Source organism: Acanthochromis polyacanthus, chromosome 7 (assembly GCF_021347895.1).
Source record: "Acanthochromis polyacanthus isolate Apoly-LR-REF ecotype Palm Island chromosome 7, KAUST_Apoly_ChrSc, whole genome shotgun sequence".
In the NCBI taxonomy this organism is placed as follows: Eukaryota; Metazoa; Chordata; class Actinopteri; family Pomacentridae; genus Acanthochromis; species Acanthochromis polyacanthus.
The window spans coordinates 40,933,901-40,954,611 of record NC_067119.1 but is presented as its reverse complement, the minus strand read 5'-3'; the positions used below and the strand labels follow the sequence as shown (position 1 = coordinate 40,954,611).

Genomic DNA, 20,711 nt, shown 5'->3' with positions numbered 1-20,711 from the left:
AGCCTTCTTTGCTAAGTTCAAATATCTGAATGAAGTGATGGCAAATGTAATTGAAGTGGTTAATTATATCAGGGCCCGTGCAAGAAACCACTTAAATTTTAAACTGCTGTGTGAGGAGTTTGACACTCACTATGGAGATTTGGTGTTACACACCGAGATAAGATGGCTGTCTAAAGGACGTATGCTTGCACATTTCATGGACCTGCTTGAACCCTGAAATCCTTCATTGTAGGCCAAGGGGAGACTTCCCGATTTTCCTTTTTGGATGATAAAGAGTGGGTGCTGTCTGTTGCGTTCCTGTGTGACATTACGCAGCACTTAAACGAACTTAATCTCAAGATGAAGTGAAGAAACAAGACCGTGTATGAGCTCTACACGGCTGTCAGAGTATTTTCTGACAAACTGGATGTACTCGAACAAAGTGTCCATGGTTCTGATTACCGTTTCTTCCCCACCGTACAGAAAGTGATGGTGATGCATGCAGACGCTCTCCTGGCCTGTCAATCACAATTCTGTGATGTGCTAACTGAGCTCAAGCAAAACTACACAAGATTCCACAACTTCAAGGACCATAGCAATATTTTTCTACTTGTGAAAAACCCATTCCTGATTGAGGTCAATGAAATGAAGCAAATAAGCGACCAGCTCGGACTTGTGCAGCTTCAAATGGAGTTCGTGGAGTTAAAGAGGTAAGATGAACTTCAGCGTCAGTTTCGGACTACAGATGTCGTGGACTTTTGGAAACTGGTGGGGCATCTACCAAATATCTCCAGACTGGCAAGACGCATCATCTCAAGGTTTCCGTCCCCATACCGGTGTGAAGCAGCATTCTCTGCGCTCTCAAAAATAAAATGTCGCAACCGAAACAGATTGAGTCTGCAGCACACAAGAGGCCCTTCAGATCGCCGTTTCCAGCGCAGAGCCCAACTTCAAATCCCTTGTGAGTCAGAAGATGTGTCAGAAATCACATTGAGTGTGCAGTAAGTACAACATTACTCTTCTGACAACCCCTGTTGTCTATAATCTGCTGTTATATGGACTGTGATGATCAGTAAACATGCTGTCTGTTACTGTACCTGCTGTTACGGGCAGTGATGATCAGCAATGTGTGTTTTGTGGTTGCAGTGAAAGTAATAAATCAGTTATTGCACTGTACATTATGATTTTCATTCTTTAGTAACATATTACTATTCTCCATATTCTCAAATGCATAATGGTTTCAGGGAGGAAAGGAAAGGAGCGTTTTTGGATTGTGGCTCTTACAAAAATAGTTTTTCGTCAATGTGTCTCCTGATTAGGACAAGGTTGAGTACCACTGCTGTAAGGCTAAGGACCAGGGGCCTCATTTATAAAGCTTGTGTACGCACAAAACAGGGCTAGAAAGTGGCGTAAATCACAACCTTTGCGTAGAAAGTGGTGTACGCTGTGTTCATTGTGATTTCTAAAAGCAAACTTGACGTGAGAATGTGCGCACCGATGCTTGCTTAAGCACATTTTGGAGACAGAGGGAACGGCAGTGCCGGACGGTGAAGTGGTGAATTGAAACCAGATTGATCTCAAACCTTTATTGTCATCACATATTAGACTTGTAGAGCCGGATAATCATAAACCCTCATTGTTGTAGATGTTCCTACAGTGCGCCAATTCGGCCTACGACTGTATTTGCAGAACTATGTTAATATATCAAACTTCCATCTTCAAATGATATAGAGCGGTGAGTGGCACTGATTGATTACTAATTTGGAAAAGGCATGTGACAATCAGTTCAATCGCTGATCAAGCGGATAAATAGCAGGTGACAGCCGTGCGTAATGTGGCACAATGGATGCGCTGGCATTGCTGGAAGATCACGTTAAGAATGGAGAGACATTTTAGGGATAACGGGGATTTCCTGGCTAATAAGCCGATTCAGATTCCCTAGAGCAGTACTCTTGGATCTATGTGCTGAACTGGGCCGTTTTAGACCGACCCCCCCCCGCCGAAACCACGCCATCCCAGTACAGACACAGGAGCTGACGACTCGGGGCGACACCGGCTCCTTCCAGCGGGAAGTGGTCGACAGGTATGTGTTATATATGAAGAATATATGAGGTTACATTTGTTGTCTAAATCCTATCTGGGTCTGATATACAGTTAAATGATGTCCTTTCGGTCTGGGATATCACAACCATCCCTCAGCGCAGTAATGCCAGCTGTTTTGGATGACATTATAAACATGACCAGTCAATACATCAGGTTTCCTTACACTGTGGGTGAACAGGCCAACATTAAACAGCAATTTGCAGCAATGTCCGGTTTCCCAAATGTAATCGGCGTAACTGACTGCACTCATGTTGCTGTAAGGGCTCCGAGTGAAAATAAATTTGTCTATGTGAACCGAAAAAATGTACATTCAATCAGTGTACAAATTATTTGTACATCGGACATGATCATAACAAATTTAGTGCCAGGGTGGCCTGATTAATTAATGATTAATTCATCCTGACGCACAGCAGTGTGGGGAAAAGACTGCAGGCCGGCACTGCTAAAATGCCATGAATCAGCAGCTTATTTATATACACATACATTCATGAGTTACTTTGCATTGACCATTCATGGTAAAATGTGGGCGGAATGTGAGGTGGATCCACCTGTGCGATCTTCCAGCTGGTGTGTGATTTATCAAGAAATTGCGTGCAGCTGTGCTTACGCACAGTTTTACAAATCATGGGCGAAGGGCATACGCCCATTTCAGATTTTCAGCGTACGCAAACTTTTACTATGGATCCTACACAATGTTTTATAAATGAGGCCCCAGATGGCTAAACATGGATTGAAAGTCACTCTAAAGCACCATAAAGCCAAATGGAACTGTAGCATCAGGTCATAAATGGCAAAAAAAACCACTTCAAATAATTAGAAAACTTAGCATCAGTTAAAAATGTTCCTGTCAATAAATCAATAATCCACCCATCGTAAAAAGCTCACCGACCAACAGGTTGTAATTTCACTCAACCCAGTAGCTGCACCAAACCAGCCCAAGTTCTGCTCGGTCTAATCGAGTCGAGTGTTGTCTTGTTGCTCAGGTCATCTGGTACGAAACAGCTCACCTTAGGACGAGAGGGGAAGTAAACTTTGACATCCAGGGAAAAACAAAAGACCTCTTTGTGAAAAGAAGGAAAAAGTTCAAATAAAAGCCAAGTCTGTTGGAATCGGGGTCTAAGTATTGTCTGGGTTAGTCCTAGATCAAAGTTGGACTCTTTAGTTCTGTTTGTTTTCTCAACCACAGCATCAACAACAAATATATTAATCAATACGTGAGACCAGCCATCCAATCAATGACAGAGATACCAATTCAGCCACTTATCAGTCAGGATTACGAAACAACCACAGCCTCAATTCAGTCAAAAGCAACACTTCAAGCTGGGAAATGAGTTTTCGTAGATTTTTTGTTTTGGCATTCTTGACGCATTTGAGCCTTTTAGTCACTGAGGTTGTGACACTTTATCATGTGAGAGGCAAGAGCCAAGTTACACTAATGTAGGAGGAATAATCAAATGTGCAACTCTTGAGTATTTAGCGACACTGAAAGTATAATGCAGACAGACTGAAATGGAAAGCATGTTTCTAGTGGTCACACCTGCAGCGTATGTGTGCAGTCTAGGGTTAAGCTGAAACAAGACTGTGTGTGTTCATTTCATTTCACTGAATGTTGTGTCCTCAGTTTCTGGACTCAGCACAGCGTTGTGAAGTTTCATTCTTTGTGTAACATGCATCTAGAAACAACAGCAGAGTACACTGACCAGCCACAAAATTAAAACCATGGCCAGCTAAAGTGTACAACACTGTTTTTTTTTCAAAATAATGCAATATTTTGCTAGGAAACCTTGGGTCCTGGCTTTCATCTGGATATTATTTTTACATGTACCACCTACCTAAACATTGTTCCAGACCAAGAAAACTTCTCTTGGGTAACAACAATCCCCCAGAAAGACAATGTACCCCACTACACCTCAAAACCTGCTAAAGAACAGCTCCAGGAACACAACCAAGAGTTCAAGGCACTGACACACCCTCCAAACTCCCTAAATCCCAATTAAGAGGCTCATCAATGAGATGCTTCGGGAAACAAGTCCAATCCAGGCCAAAGCCAAACCCTGAAACCCACAGAACCCAAAAGATCTGCTAGCTTCCTGACGCTGCCACTAGAGATCCTGTATCTTTGCCCCGATATGTCAGAACTGACCTACACAGATGTCATGCTGGTTTTAATGTTGTGGGTAACCATGTATGTAAAGGATAAAGTTGGTAAGCAACTGTCAACTCTTACTAGCAAAAATGAATGTGGACAGTTTGATCAAGACCAATATATTGGTAGTGTTTTTTAAACAATCCACTTTACAGTCCATTTCTGTGTAATGGGGGTGTCCGTCCACAATTCGTTTAAAAAAATAGAAACACATATTTCTGTGTTTGCATGCACACCACTTTAGCACTGCTCTTACACCTGTTGCAGCCACTTCCAGTAATTATAATAGAAGCCTTCTTATGTCTCTTCGTTGACAGATAATTTCAACAACCCTATTCAGTCACTATAATACAGCAACAGTGGATACACAATTCTGGTAGCTCACAACAAACTAGCATGTATCCCATCTTGTCAGCAAATAAAATCTGAAACATTGATTGACAATAATACAGAAACTAAAAAGAAAGCCCACCATGCCTAGAAACACTGGCTAATCCAGCTGAAACAAGAAAAGCACACAGAACACACAGTACTCCACCAAGGCTGCTCAGTCGTATCATTTCCGACGGCAGAAATTAGGGCTGCACAATATATTGAAAAAATGTCGTTAGTGCGATAATGGCAAGTGCGATATCCATATCACAAAGTTGCGCAATAATTTTATGATTATTTAGATGTATAAATCATGCTTTTTGCATACATAGACGTTTTCTTGTGACCAATTGAGCGCAACCTTAAACCCCCCCCCATCCCGAATAGCACTTTTGCTATTGGCTAGAGCGAGCCTCGTGCTCTCAGCGGAAAGGGAAAGCACTACAACACAACATGGCAGGACACGAGAAAGACGACTGTAAGGAACAACTTGTGCTTTAAAAACACTGCACCTCCAAAATTTGGGAGTACTAGGGCTTTAAGAGACAGGACAAGTCAGAAACAAGTACTTTCATGCTGAAAAGTTGTGGCTATGTCGCAAGGAAACACTACAAATCTGCACAGCCACCTTGAACACAACCACAAGGAACTGTATGCCATTTTCTTACAATCTAAAACACCACGAGATACTCTGATGAAGGCAGACAAATGAAAGGCAAGCAGACAGACAACAACTGGTGAAAGTTTTTCTTCTGTTACGCCATATGAAAAAACTTCCAAGTGCCACCAAGGTTGAACTGCAGCCATTACACGTTATATCGTGAAATGCACACTTTCCGTTAATGTTGTGTGCAAAGAAGGTTTTTTTTGATACGCTGAAATTTTTCTAGATTAGTTTATGTAAGTGTATTTATTTGAATGAAAGACCAATATATATCGATATCGCAGTTCTTGACACCCATATCGCGTATTGCATATATTTCCAATATAGTGCAGCCCTAGCAGAAACCTTGAAAAAATTTGTGGCAGAAATCACGGCAACATAGAATATGGCCATTTAACATAGCTGTGACCTTGCACTGAGCACAGGCGTGTTATGCATGTGTACGTTATGTATGGATACTTAACTGTGTGACCTAAATATGTAGTGGGCGCCAGGAATTAATGGGACTCAGAAACACCCCCACAATTTAATCAGTTGTTCCTTGTATCATTTTCGACGGATAAGTCCCGATAAGTCCACAGCGAACCTTTTGTAGTAGGACTGCAATCATGTGATCGGCAGCAGGCAGCTGACGTGGTGTTCACTTGTTGTCATAGTTACAGTGACGGCATGACGTTAACTTGCAATGAAACAGAAATCTTTAACAAATCGGTGGACCAGACTATAAGCCGCATCACTGTCAAAATCTAATCAGCTGGTCCTTGTGTTTTTCTGACCTTCATCCAAATCTGTTTGTTCGTTTTTGAGTAATGTTGCAAACAGACAGAAAAACAGACAAACATACGCCGATCATCACGTAACTCCACCGAGGCACCGCCTCCTTGGCAGAGTAATAAAAATTTGTAAGTTTATTAAAACACAGGAAACATTTAAAGGTTTCACAGGACAATAGCCTCTTTGAATCGATCTCTGGAGCTGAACTTAACTACAGTCTAAACCAGGGAGTCAAACTCATTTTAGTTCAAGGGCCACATTCAGCCCAATCCGACTTCAAGTGATCGGTAAAATCATAGCATAATAACGACTAAAAAAAATTTCCCTTTGTTTCAGTGTAAAAAAGGTACTTTCCGAAAATGTTCACATTTAAGGAACTACAGTGTGTACGGAAAGTATTCAGACCCCTTGAAATTTTTCATTCTCTGTGTCATTGCAGCCATTTGCCAAAATCAAAAAAGTTCATTTTATTTCTCATTAATGTACACTCAGCACCCCATCTTGACAGAAAAAAAAACTGAAATGTAGAAATTTTTGCAAATTTATTAAAAAAGAAAAACTGAAATATCACATGGTCATAAGTATTCAGACCCTGTGCTCAGTATTGAGTAGAAGCACCCTTTTCAGCAGTACAGCCATGAGTCTTCTTGGGAATGACGCAACAAGTTTTTCACATCTGGATTTTGGGATCCTCTGCCATTCTTCCTTGCAGATCCTCTCCAGTTCTGTCAGGTAGATGGTGAACGTTGGTGGACAGACATTTTGAGGTCTCTCCAGAGATGCTCAACTGGGTTTAGGTCAGGGCTCTGGCTGGGCCAGTCAAGAACGGTCACAGAGTTGTTCTGAAGCCACTCCTTTGTTATTTTAGCTGTGTGCTTAGGGTCATTGTCCTGTTGAAAGGTGAACCTTCGGCCCAGTCTGAGGTCCTGAGCACTCTGGAAGAGGTTTTCCTCCAGGATATCTCTGTACTTGGCCACATTCATCCTTCCTTCAATTGCAACCAGTCGTCCTGTCCCTGCAGCTGAAAAACACCCCCACAACATGATGCTCCCACCACCATGTTTCACTGTAGGGATTGTATTGGGCAGGTGATGAGCAGTGCCTGGTTTTCTCTACACATACTGTTTAGAATTAACACCAAAAAGTTCAATCTTGGTCTCATCAGACCAGAGAATCTTATTTCTCATAGTCTGGGAGTCCTTCATGTGTTTTTTGGCAAACTCTATGCGGGCTTTCATGTGTCTTGCACTGAGGAGAGGCTTCCGTCGGGCCACTCTGCCATAAAGCCCCGACTGGTGGAGGGCTGCAGGGATAGTTGACTTTGTGGAACTTTCTCCTATCTCCCGACTGCATCTCTGGAGCTCAGCCACAGTGATCTTTGGGTTCTTCTTTACCTCTCTCACCAAGGCTCTTCTCCCACCATTGCTCAGTTTGGCTGGACGGCCAGGTTTAGGAAGAGTTGTGGTCGTCCCAAACTTCTTCCATTTGAGGATTATGGAAGCCACTGTGCTCTGAGGAACCTTGAGTGCTGCAGAAATTCTTTTGTAACCTTGGCCAGATCTGTGCCTTGCCACAATTCTGTCTCTGAGCTCCTTGGGCAGTTCCTTCCACCTCATGATTCTCATTTGCTCTGACATGCACTGTGAGCTGTAAGGTCTTATATAGACAGGTGTGTGCCTTTCCTAATCAAGTCCAATCAGTTTAATTAAACACAGCTGGACTCCAATAAAGAAGCAGAACCATCTCGAGGAGGATCAGAAGAAATGAACAGCATGTGAGTTAAATATGAATGTCACTGCAAAGGGTCTGAATACTTCTGACCATGTGATATTTCAGTTTTTCTTTTTTAATAAATTTGTAAAAATTTCTACATTTCTGTTTTTTTCTGTCAAGATGGGGTGCTGAGTGTACATTAATGAGAAATAAAATGAACTTTTTTGATTTTGGCAAATGGCTGCAATGACAGAGAGTGAAAAATTTCAAGGGGTCTGAATACTTTCCGTACCCACTGTACGTTTTGACAAAATATTATGAACAACCTGAAATTCCTTAAGAAAAAAAAATCAATTTCATTGCAACTTATAGACCACAGTTTATCTACAAAAAACATTTAGTCACGGGTATCTGGAACTGAGTGATACAGTTATTTAATTCTACAACAAGGTAGAATTTATTTAAAATTTACAGTTATACAAAATTACAATTTGCAGTTCAGGCAGATTGGAACCTTTGGTGGCAAAACCCTCTCTTTCATCCATAACACCCTTTAAAGAATCAACTCAGACATAGAACCAGCTTTTTTAATAAACATAGAAACTCATTCCTGGTGGCATCACTGTGAATAGTGCTACAAAACCCAAACATACAGCAGCATAAACCGAGTCTCTACCGATAAAACTACGAGAAGCAGATTCTATCAGCTGCCAATAGACACCAGTGAGACCAGATCAGAAGAAATCACAGACAAAAAACACATTTCGCTCTGGTTGCTCTTTGGTGGAGTCATAAGAGCGAATATCAGCCAGTAATGATGCACCTGAAACAAACCAATAAGAACACACTGAATAATTAAACAGGGACTGTCAGTTCAGTTTGCACTGTGCTATTCTTCTGAGGCCACATCATAATATCTGGATGAAATATGGTGCAAACATGAACATCTCCTGATGTCTCATGCACCTTCAGGTAAAAATCTGTTCTACATGTTGGTTAATGGCTGAAATACATGAAAAAAAACTGACTGACAATCCCTTCAGCGCCAGCTGACATTATGTTTAGTGCTAATTAACAATACAATGACCGTGATAAACGTTACACCCACTAAACATCAGTATTACGAGATGCATGTTCACACATCCGTGTCACGAAATCAAGATTTGTTCATCTGAGCTACGAGCAAATGAGGTGTCTGCAGTCTGAAGCGGTTTACTTACGCCTAATGGATGCCACTGGCTTTCAAATTACACTTCATGCTTTAAACTTGCTTTATTCGAGCTCAAGACAGCATTTTTTTAAACAAACACAACTACTACAATGACAAATTCAAAATATATATCAGTAAAAAAAAAAAAAAAAAACAACAACACAAAATCTAAGGAAAACTAATCAATACCGCCAGATATACGCTGTTTTAAATCTGATTATTTGCTGTTTCCCATTTCTTTTATTAACTAACTATTTTATACCATTACTGACAACATGTAGTTACAACTTTCCACTTTACTTCTGTCTGTGAATTTATGAGGTAAACAGTGAACAGATTAATAAAACAACAATAAAAGCAGTTGAACTAAACTGCTTTCTTTGTAGATAGAAGATTCAACCTACTTTTAAGGTCTTCATAAGTCCACAGAGTTCATGTAAAACCAAGAAAAAGGTCTGTTATAGTTGAGGTAAACCTGTAGGATCTAGAAGTAAACAGGCAATTTTTGCAGGTTTCAGCTCATGATTGCATATTTTGGACCAGACGCTGCCATTACAATGACAAATGCAAAAATAGAAAACTATAAAAAAAAAAAAAAATCATAAAATTTAATGAAAACCAATCAGTAATGCCAGATATTTGCTAGGTCAGCTTTTTAAAATGTCGTTGTTTGCCGTTTTTATTTCATTAAGTAATTTAACCTATAATGATCACATGTTGTTACTATTTGCCACTTCTGTCTGTGATAGATACATTTTTTCAATTGTCAAACAAACTAGCTTTAGTTGCAGACAGAAATCTTTTTTACAACACTGAATCTCATGTCACACAGCTATTAGCTATTCAAAATATGTTTTTCCTTTCTTGTGCAACTTTCTTAACTTTTACCAAACAGAAGACAGTTGCATTTTCTTCCCACCTATCAAAACTCATGCCTCATTTAAAAAGCATCTTTAAAAGCAACTTATTCCTTTGTTTTCCCCTCGAGTAAGTGAACAGTTTGGTAACAGCCGTAGAAATGTACGCTCAGAGATCTTAACCAGCCTGTGAGATTCATTTCTGCTGCCACCGCATTTCAGTTGAAGAAGCAGAAAACACCAAACGTATGTGCTGCTTTTAGACATTGTGATGAAAGAAATGACAGAAAATAACATTTCTCATGAGAATTTACCTTAGGACATGTAACTTTTCCAAATTTGTTGAATTTCACCAATCATGCTGCAACTGGTTCATGTCTTATGTTGTGATCAGGTTAAGAAAAAACTATTCATTTCCATTTTACTTTCAGTTCAACAAAAATGCACAGTGCTGCTGACAAATAAAGAGCATAATTTTTGTAAATAATGTGTGATTTGAAAGTCTAAATAAGGAGAATATTTGACCAGAAATGTCATTTAAAAACTGCACCGTGAAGCATAACAAAAATATATTAAAAAAATTCTCTTTTAGTCAACATGAAAACATTTTCACTAGAAAATTCTAGGTTACTAGCATCTTAAATGCAAAATTACAGAAATATTACTGTTTCTGTCTGCAGAAGGTAAAGTATGAAAACCTGCATTTTTAATTTACCAACCATCCTGTATCACAAATACAAAATCTGGCGTTTGGAAGAAACCAAACAACTGAAAATCTGTGCAGAATTTGGCGAGTTGTGATCATTTTAATTGTGTGCAGACCTGCTGTCGGTGCATCGATGCAACAAACAGCAGCAGCCAACGAGGCTTTTGCAGTATATATCTATGAGTTACACAACTATCTATAACCCACGTACAAAAATACACATGAATGAGCTGTGCTTATAAACTACATCTGACAGAGTAGCTCATGCCGCTTCCTCTACAGATCGACTCTCAGATGGCGATCCAATCTGCCCGAGTCTTGTTCCCAGAAAAAGTTGCTTTATATTTTGAGCTTCTGTCGTTCACAACTTCCTGATTTCCACAACAATCACAGGGGGAAAGGTAGACATCAAAATGGACATTTATATAAAATAGCAAAGTAATATTATGCATGAAAATAAAATACTGGCAATAACTGTTATTGAGTACATAGTAAACTTCAAAACGGTCTTTTCTTTACAGCTACATTCAGAACACAGTGTCATTGGTATTCAAATTAATTTTTTTGCATTTTTTGAAGAAATATTCCTTTAAATCTGGTGTTACTCTACATTTTTATTATTGTCATTAAATGTCGTGAAAAGACCCAAACAATGAGTTTGTCTACTAATTACTGCTAAAAAATATAAAGTACATTTGTGTTTGTTGGACAATTTTCAGGCAGATTGATCCACATTGGAAGCTCTGAATTTTAAAGTCAATTAGTTTTGGTCTTTTCAGGTTGTTGAATGATAATTCAATGCGTTTTCCACTTCTCAAGCAACTTTTTTTTATTTTTTACCAAGCGAAAGACTTGCATTTCCATCCATCCATTATCTACAGACTGCTTGATCCTCACTAGGGTGGCGGGGTGCTGGAGCCTATCCCAGCTGACTCGGGCGAAGGCAGGGGACACCCTGGACAGGTCGACAGTCTGTCACAGGGCTACACATACAGACAAACAATCACTCTCACATTCCCACCTACGGACAATTTAGAGTTATCAATTAACCTTTGCGTATTTTTGGACTGTCGGAGGAAGCCGGAGTACCCGGAGAAAACCCACACATGCACAGGGAGAACATGTAAACTCCAAGCAGAAAGACCTCAGGAAAGCCGGTTGCAAACCAGGGATCTTCTTGCTGCAAGGCGAAAGTGCTAACCACTATAAGCCACTGTGCAGCCCGACTTGCATTTTCCGAAAAAAAAAAAAAAAAAAAAGATTGTGTGCAACATCACATGCAACTTTGTGCAAAAAATTCAACATGCAAATGCATCTTAGAAGAACATTTTCTGTGTCAGTGTTAGGAGACAGAAGTATCGCACAAACATTAACTAAACTGTCAAAAATTAAAACTGTTTTAAGGAGGTTATTCCTCAGAAAACCGACCCAGGAAGTAGCCCGATCCTTTAACCCTATGAGCAACCGGCCTTTTTCTCTGGAGATGTTTCAGCAGTGGGAAAATCACAGACGTAAATAATGAAATTAGCAATGGCTCGGTTCCATTTAGCTGCTGCTATTTCTGGGTACATTATTATTATTATATGTGCCGGCTCGATGTCGGCCGTCGTGCCTTACAGGGATGCGTGAACAAAGTGAAGCCATCACACTGCAGCACCTGGGCTTTTTCTGCAAGTTAAGATGTCGGCTGTAGAAAAGCACCGTTATGGAAACTGAATTACTACTTTACATGCATTTTTTCAGCATTTACAGGATACTAAAGATCATTTTAAAACCACTTCCTGCATTCAAACTTTGCATTCATGTGTTTACTTGTGAAACTTTGACTCAATCAGTGACGGCTTGGTTATGCCTTTTGACCTCTTCACATAATCCTATTAACTGATTTGGGGAAATTAAGAGGAAGAAAACCTGTAGAATATTACAGACAAGCTGCTTTTTACCGTTTTATATGAGTTGATCCATAACATACAGCACAATAATCAAAAGACCTCAGTGAAATCATAGCGGAAGACATCAAAGTACAAATATAAATATCAAAATGCATGTAATTTAGATTAAATTCAAATTAAAAACTTAATATTATTATTAGATTGCAATATATTTGGTAAAGTTGGCCACATTTTAGGGCTGCAACTGACAGTTCTGGGTAATTTTTGCAGTTTTTTTATGTATGATTGATGGATTTTTTTTAATCAAATGCTTTGTTTTCTTCACATTAACTCAAAAATATTCTGTTCAATATAATGGAAAACCCAAGAAAGCTTCTTACATTTAAGCTGAAACTGCTAAATTTTTGTAATTTTGAAAAATGACTAATTCATCAAAAACAGACGATTTTGTCTATCAACTAAGCAATTAATTGACTGATTGTTGCACTTCTACTGATTTTTCATAAATTTAACTCACTGATTTTTTTTTACTTTTTAGTGAATTCTCTATGAGAAAACCAGTGAGGAGCGCCCATCAGATGATAATTTTCTAACCATTTCCTGCATTTAAACCTAAAAGTTACGTTAATGCGTTCGGTAGTTGTGAAACTTTTGACTCAAACCATCAGATACGACAACAGAGAAGGAAATTGACCCTAAAACACTCCGATCAGACATCTGGATCTCTCTTTAGCAGGAAACGAGAGCAGCTTCCTCTTTTTTCTTTGTTTTTTTTTGCCGTCAGTGCACTCAGGTGTGCGGAGACATACAAATGAATGCCAATAAAAAATGACAAGCTGAAAGGCAGGACAGGGAAAAAAAATAGAACGTCTTTAAAATACCTGTCGAACAGGTATCCAAACACACCCACGAATCTCAGCAGGCACCTTTGTCACACTTACACACTAACAAAAGAGCATCTTTTGCTGAAACACACTTGTCCAGACACGTCAGAACAAGTCTACACCACATATCTGACATTCCTACCAGCCAACAGGACAGTTGCTGCTGAGTTTGTGTGTGTGATTCTGCACGCCGTGTTCATCTGCAGTCACATTCGACCTCCACGACTCTTTAGGCACCACATAAATGCGTTTAGGCAACAAACATTCAAATGGAGAGGATCTCATAATCAATGAGTTCTAACTTACACCATTGAAAGAGGGTTTAAATTAGAGGTGCCAAACTTACGGCCCGTGAATGACTCTGCAAAGTGTAAAAACTACAAAGAAGACACTGAACATTGCGCAATATAAAGTCAATCAGCAGGTTCAGTATGACATTGTTTGGTTTGGTGGAACCCGATTGTTGGACTTATGTGACTTTATTAATCACCTGGAGAGAAATTAAGTTGTTAAAGCAGCACCGATAGTCAATAAAGGGGTAAACAATAACACAACACAGAATATTAGGGTATAAAGTGAAAGTAAAATAAAATATTAAATAAATAAAAATATAAAATACAATAAAGTGAAAAAAGATTAAAAAAATATATAAAATATAACGTTGAAAAAATTTCCAGAATATACAAAAGTGACAGAATGTGCAAATTGTTGATACACTGCCACAACTCCTATGTATTTTTATGTATCAATTTAATACATTTATAAGGCAGGGGGATAAATTATCTTTCCTCCTTAATAGTTGTTCAGGGGATCAGGATTACTGCACAGATGTGGAAATTAATGTAAATTTATAATAATCTCTAGATCTTGACAACTTTTTTTAATCATAAAATACCACCTTGTTCAGTTCAATATTCTCTGATCTGTAACTTATAATGCAGAGTTATGCTTATTTCTAGGTTATTATAAATATTACAATATTTACACATTTTGTACAGTCCATTGCCTTTATCTATTTTTGATTTATTTTATTTTATTTACAAGTTGAAATAAAGTCATCAAAATCTTTTTTTTTTATTTTCAATATTTTATTTCTTTTTCTGTTTTTTTAAATTAAATTTTATTTCTATTTATCTTTTTATATTCCTTTTGTACTTAGATGTATATTGTTTGACATCCATTGTGGTTAACAAAGAAAGAACTTCATGCTACAGGAATACATGTTTCTTTACTGTGCATGACAAACTCTGAAAATTGAAGGATGTCAGTGAGCAAAACCTCAGCAGAACAGCTAATAACAGCCACTAAACTTGAAACTCTTTCGTCACTGGCTGTTTCCAAACTTGAAAATAAACATACTGTAGGAAAAATCCTCAAAACGCACAAACTCATGGTGGGAAATCTTCTTAGTATACTAATCTCTCCACCCAATTGTTTAATTCGGTTCAATTATTCCACTAGAAAGAATTCACTGGTTTTGTTTTTGTTTTCTACCTGCCACATCAAGAAGGTGCAATTTAAACAGATGTTAAATGTTGTTCCATGTTTTGATTTAAATTTAAAGTAATGTTGCGAGCTGTGATTCACTTTAATTCATCTGTGATTTTTCTTTCCACAATTTGTTGTTCTTTCTACAAATGTCAATACAGGTCAGATTATTTCCAGTTACTAGCGTTGCATCAAACATAAGATCTATAGTTGAACCACTATGAACAACATTTCTACCTGCAATTATTAAACAACATCACCAACTTTTAAACTAATTTCCAACTAGTCTAATAATCAATTATCGTTTTCAGTAGTTTCTCACTGTGATGGCAGCTCATTAAACTTGAATGTGTTCTGAAAGTTTGTTCTCCCCACTGGACAGCATGTTGATTGCTTGTCATCAAAATGGCTTACACCTGGTCAGTCAAGTACTGTTTGGTTGTTTGTCTGGTCAAACTGTCAGGTCCCAGCATATAAATTTGTTGCTTGACCAAAACGCATTACACTCAACCAAATTTTGGAAGTGTTGTTACCTTGGCCAAGATAAAGGGTGGAAAAGCTACTCTTCTAGTCTGAGATTCGTGCATAGGCCATTGCTCTTTGAAACGCAGGAAAAAGTCTTCAGCAGGACAGAGCTCAAGCCCTTGGCAGAAGTATCCACTGGGTGCAGAAGTGGTGGCAAAGGTACAACAAAGGAGGATCCTTCAAAGACTTGCCTTGCTCAGTTAGGACATCCATCTGACCTAACTGCAAGAGTCAAGAATCTGATGAGAAATACCGAGGGTGAAGGACACCAGTGATGCTGGCGACTCAGTCAGAGGCTGAAAAATCTTGGAGTAGATGTTTCTAAGAGCACTTTGTGTCATTTTTTAACAGAAACACTGGGGCTAAAAGCTTACAACAGGCAGCTACCCCACAACTCACCAAACTGCAAAAGGAAAAGAGACTGGCTTTCACAAAAAAATACATAACTCTGAATCCAAAAGACTGGGAGAACTGGATTTTATCTGATGAATGCTCTCTCTACATATATCTGACACCCAACAGCCAAAACAACCCCATCTAGACAGGATGGTGAAAAAGTACCATCTTCTGAGTACGTGAAATTCAGTGCCTATAGTATAGTTTTTGGGGGACTAAGTCCACTTCAGGTCTCTAAGAGCAGCATGTTATGCCTTGTAGTACCACTGTTATTGCACAAAATTATATTAACAACACTCTAGAAAAGGTACTACTTCCAGTGTTGGTAAGTAGGAAAAAAAATCGGGGCCTGTGACTGAACAGAAAATGTTTAACAGAGGTATTTATGCAAGATGGTGGCTTCTGCGTAAGAAGAAACGGCCACCAAACTGAAATGACCTCAGTCCAGTTGAGAACTGTTGGAGAATCCTGACCAGTTGCATCTCTACCAGTCCACCACTGACCACTATGAAACAGCTCAACTCTAGGGCTGTGTGGGAGTAGGGGAAAATAGAACAAATAGACCCATCCACTCTCAAGAATCCATGCCTGAAAGTCAAGGTCAAAGTCCATCCATCCATCCTCTATACACCGCTTTATCCTCACTAGGGTCACGGGGGGTGCTGGAGCCTATCCCAGCTGACTCGGGCGAAGGCAGGGGACACCCTGGACAGGTCGCCAGTCTGTCACAGGGCTACATATACAGACAAACAAGCACACTCACATTCACACCTACGGACAATTTAGAGTAACCAATTCACCTCAGCATATTCTTGGACTGTGGGAGGAAGCCGGAGTACCCAGAGAAAACCCACGCATCCACAGGGAGAACATGCAAACTCCATGCAGAAAGATCCCAGGCCCACCCCAGGATTTGAACCAGGGATCTTCTTGCTGCAAGGCGAAAGTGCTAACCACTATAAGCCACTGTGCAGCGCCAAGGTCAAAGTGAAAGTGGGGAAATACTGGTTGTTTAATAAATTGACTATATTGCATATTGTTTCTGGGGAGAACAAACTTTTGGGACATAGTGTAATGGATCAACAGTGAAAAGAACTGCCACTCAATGCCACAATAAAGAGTATATTTTGAAATGTATTGCATTTGAAAAGGCTCCATTATGTTGTTTTTTGTCATTCACATATTTATATGTGATGCTTTCACCTGAAACTGTGACGGTTTGTTTTTTTTTGCTGATGTCTAAAACATTAGAAAAGCTTTGAGGAGTGCCCATCACAGTTTCATTTTTATCAAATGTCTTGATTTTTTACTTTAGCCCAAAAATATTCCATACAATATTAAAGAAAAACCAAGAGAAGTTGCATGTCTTTTTTTACATTTAGAAACCTGAAACAGTTAAATTTTTGCTTTGAAAAATGACTCAAATCATCAAAACTTTTTGGTTTTGTCACTAGATTGATTTTTTTCTTTTATAAATTTATTTCAAGTTAGCCAGAATTTCATTTTTCTTTTTTTCAATTTTAGTGAATGCTCACGAAAAAAGTGTTTAAAAAAGTGTTTAAATAATTCTGAATAATGATCAAACTTGAAATTTGAAACAATGCAATTAGCAAGTGTGTCAATAACTTTACAACTCTCATGTGCCAATGCTGCTTCACATTATTTTAAACTGTTACACAGCGAATATTGAACTGCAGCTGTCAGAATAAATGCAATTGGATGTTTCCTCCAAGTCTTTTGACCTGCAAATCAATCAATTTCAAAATGTTTGCTTTGGAAAACAATATATTAGTGTGCCACATTATATGCTATATTTATAGTTTGCTGTGTAAGAAGCTTTTTATACATTTAACTGTCTTCTGTTTTCAGTTAACTGGTGGAAACTCACCACGAAACCGGATCTGACCACAGCTCTACCTCTGCAAGGCTCTGATAGGCTGGTTGTGTTTTTCTACATAGTGTGCATGCAAGTGTGCCAGCTCACACACACAGCGTTGATTTTCTCTACTCCTAATGCATTTCCTCTAACACCACCAGAGACTGACGGAGGGGACTTTAGCTTTTTACGGCTAATAAATAGAAATAGAAACTGAACCTCACATGACTGCAGCCAGATGACCTGCACTACAGAAGAAGAAGTGAAACTGGGAGTAGCAGTTTGATGTGATTGAAGGACACAGAATATTGGGGTATAAAGTGAATTAGAATCAAATAAAGAATAAATAAATACGGAAAAGTAAAAAAAATACAATAAAAATGGAGTGTAGCATGATAAAATAATATGAAAATATGGAAGAAATAAAATATAAATAAGATAAAAAGTTATATAAAAATTAAGTGAAATAAGATCAAATAAACAAAGATAAAATAAAATACAAATAAAGTGAAATATGACAAAATAAACATTTAATTAAAACAAAAATATGAAATTATCTAAAATAAAGTGGACAAAATAAAAATGAAGTAAAATAAGCTAAAATTAAATGAAATCTAAATTTCAATTAAATAAGAAATGCAATAAAAAATAAAGTGAAAGATAAAATAAAATCAAACAATATAAAAATAAAGTGAAATCTGATTTTAAAAAATACACAAAGTATAACATAGAAATAAAACCAACAGAATATACACGAGTCTGTTAAACCACTGTGTGCAGAGGTCCGTGACCAGACGCCCACCAGCAGCAGCACCCAAACCCACCATTTTACATCTCCAGAAACCCAAACTTCCTGGAGTCTCCTTCAGCCAAAAGCACCAGACATCTCAGCTTTCACCACTCTTCTCTTACATCTCTTCTCACTCTCATTTATCACTGTTGGCAAGCACCTGCTCTGAGTTTGACACCTGCCTGCCAGCAGCAACACTCCGTCAGCGCAGCAGCCAACAGGTCAGTAACAGTGTGCAGACCTGCGGCCCCGAACGCAGCACACACTCAGAACATCCGACCACACACCCACGGCCATATGCAGCGGAGGGATTTGTGAATGGGCTCCTACCTTGGCACTGGAATCCCTGCTTCCCGAAGCCCCTGTGGACGGAGAGACGGCGGTGAGAAATTTGTGGAATTCAGGAGACAATGACGCACACATGCAGATATGTCCAGTCGCACACACATCAACACACACACAAACACACACCTCAACACACACAGCTGCAGCAGCAACAACAGCGGGGCCCAGCAGCATTCCTCCACCGCAGATGGGTGTCGATGCAGTAAACGCCGACACCGCATCACGCCGCCGCTGCCGCTGCCGCCGCCGGGCCCCGCGGTTCTGTCGCATCGTGGAGGACAGAGAACCGGGAGGTGGGGGGTGGGGGGGATGGCGCACCGCCTCATGACAGCGACAATGAACGGAGCACTGCAGAGCGGAGCCGCAGCGGCAGCAGCAAGTGGATCACCTGTGTCCCGCCACTCACCAGATGAAGTCCGTGCAGTGGCTGCAGAAGGTCGGCTGCTTGAAGAAGCGCGCGATGAACTTGTGGTTCTTCACCTCGTGCACGTTCTTCTGGCGGAGGGCTCCCTGACGGGCGAAGCCGCGCGCGCTCTCCGGTACCTCTCCGTCGCTGCTGGGGTCAGCCATCTTAACGAGGAAGCGGCGGCGGTGTGAGAGGAACAAGGGGTGAGGAGAGCGAAGAGAGAGAGAGGGAGGGAGAGCCGACGGAGGCGGCGGGGGAGAACGAGTGGCAGTGCAGGTGCCTCCTCCTCCTCTTCCTCCTCCTCCTCCTCTCCGCCCCGCTGCCCGCCTCGGTGTCTCTCGTGCCACCAGTGTTTTTGTGGGTCTCCGTCCAACTGGAGCTGCTGCTGCTTCCTCCGGCGGGTCCCTGTGTCGGGTGCCTCCTTCCTTCTTCTCACTGGTGTGCCGGTGACAAATCTGTCTGTCTGTCTGTCTATCTATCTCTATATGTCTGTCTCTTTCTGTCTTTCTGTTTTTCGCTGTCTGTCTCTGTCTCAGTCTGTCTGTCCATCTCTCATTAATAGTCCGTCTTTCTGTCTCTGTCTCTCTGTCTATCTGTATATCTCTACCTAGTTGTCTGTCTGTCTATATATCTCTATCTGTCTGTCTCTCTCTATATCTCTATCGGTCTCTGTATATCTCTATTTGTCTGTCTGTTTATCTGTCTGTCTCTCTCTCCTCCATACCCGTGCATACAGATGTTTATGTCTGTCACACGTCTGAAGCTTTCCTCGCGTGTCAACAGCAACTTGAATCAAACCACATGTCCGTCATACCTTCAGTAGTCTGACTACCAAACCCACCCACATTGGGCTGAAACACTAATCTAACAAAGCCGAGGTTTTGCCCCGAGGAGCAGGTAGTTTTGGTCATCTGATTAATGAAGTAGGTCCTTTATCAGTTGTTCTGACGACCACTTGAAGATTTCCACCACAAGACTTTTTTCTAAACCAGAAATCTTTTGTTTGGTTATATACAGCCATGGCCATAAGTTTGGACACAGCATGACTTATGTCTGTTTTGATGTCTATTACAGAACATAACTAATATTTTTTGACAGCACCAGTATAATTAGTCAACAAATCAACAAGGGATATAATATTATCAATAAATTCCAACAATTGGAACAACTTTGTTCCCAAAACATAATATTAGAAGAAAATAACAAAAAAAATGCAGTACTTTCACAACCGAATTTGGTAAGAATAACAAAATGACACCAAACTCTTTTGATGTTTTTTTTAAATATGAAACTTAATATAGTTCTCAGGAGTTGTGTACTGTATTGTAAGTGACAATTTTGTGGTATTTTCTAAGATTCACAAGCGTCATGGTACTTGTGTCCAAACTTATGGCCATGGCTGTAACTTATTTCACCTCAAGTCCATCTGTGGTCATTGATTTAATATTTTAATCAACAAATGGACTGGAACTGGAACATCCCGATTCTGAAGAGGGGTCCTCAGTGTGGTACCAACATACAGTGCTGTGAAAAGTATTTGCCCCAACCCCCCCCCCCCCCTTACAAAAATCTTCAGTCTTGCATA

At 39.7% G+C, this 20,711-nt stretch overlaps 3 protein-coding genes across 5 annotated transcripts in view; 1 reads left to right on the top strand and 2 right to left on the bottom strand.

Moving 5' to 3' along the window:
• The window catches only part of LOC110958786 (protein kinase C beta type), a 42,377-nt gene extending 22,938 nt beyond the window's left edge, over positions 1–19,439 (bottom strand). The window contains exons 1-2 of the mRNA XM_051951374.1: positions 19,127–19,439; positions 18,706–18,737 (exon numbers count right to left, since the gene is read on the bottom strand). Coding sequence (XP_051807334.1) covers positions 18,706–18,737; positions 19,127–19,290 — 196 coding nt within the window. The 5' untranslated portion in view covers positions 19,291–19,439. The remainder of the gene's footprint in view (positions 1–18,705; positions 18,738–19,126) is intronic.
• The window catches only part of LOC110957620 (protein FAM83G), a 216,228-nt gene that overhangs the window by 19,231 nt on the left and 176,286 nt on the right, over positions 1–20,711 (bottom strand). The gene's annotated exons all lie outside the window — the stretch shown is intronic.
• Positions 18,445–20,711, top strand: part of LOC110958787 (suppressor of cytokine signaling 1-like) — a 31,334-nt gene continuing 29,067 nt past the window's right edge. The window contains exon 1 of one of the 3 annotated variants that reach the window (XM_022205486.2): positions 18,445–18,596. The gene's annotated coding sequence lies outside the window, so the exon portion shown is untranslated. Of the gene's footprint in view, positions 18,597–18,622; positions 18,758–19,443; positions 19,565–20,711 lie in introns of those variants that run through there. The other 2 variants (XM_022205483.2, XM_022205484.2) reach the window with 2 other exon arrangements.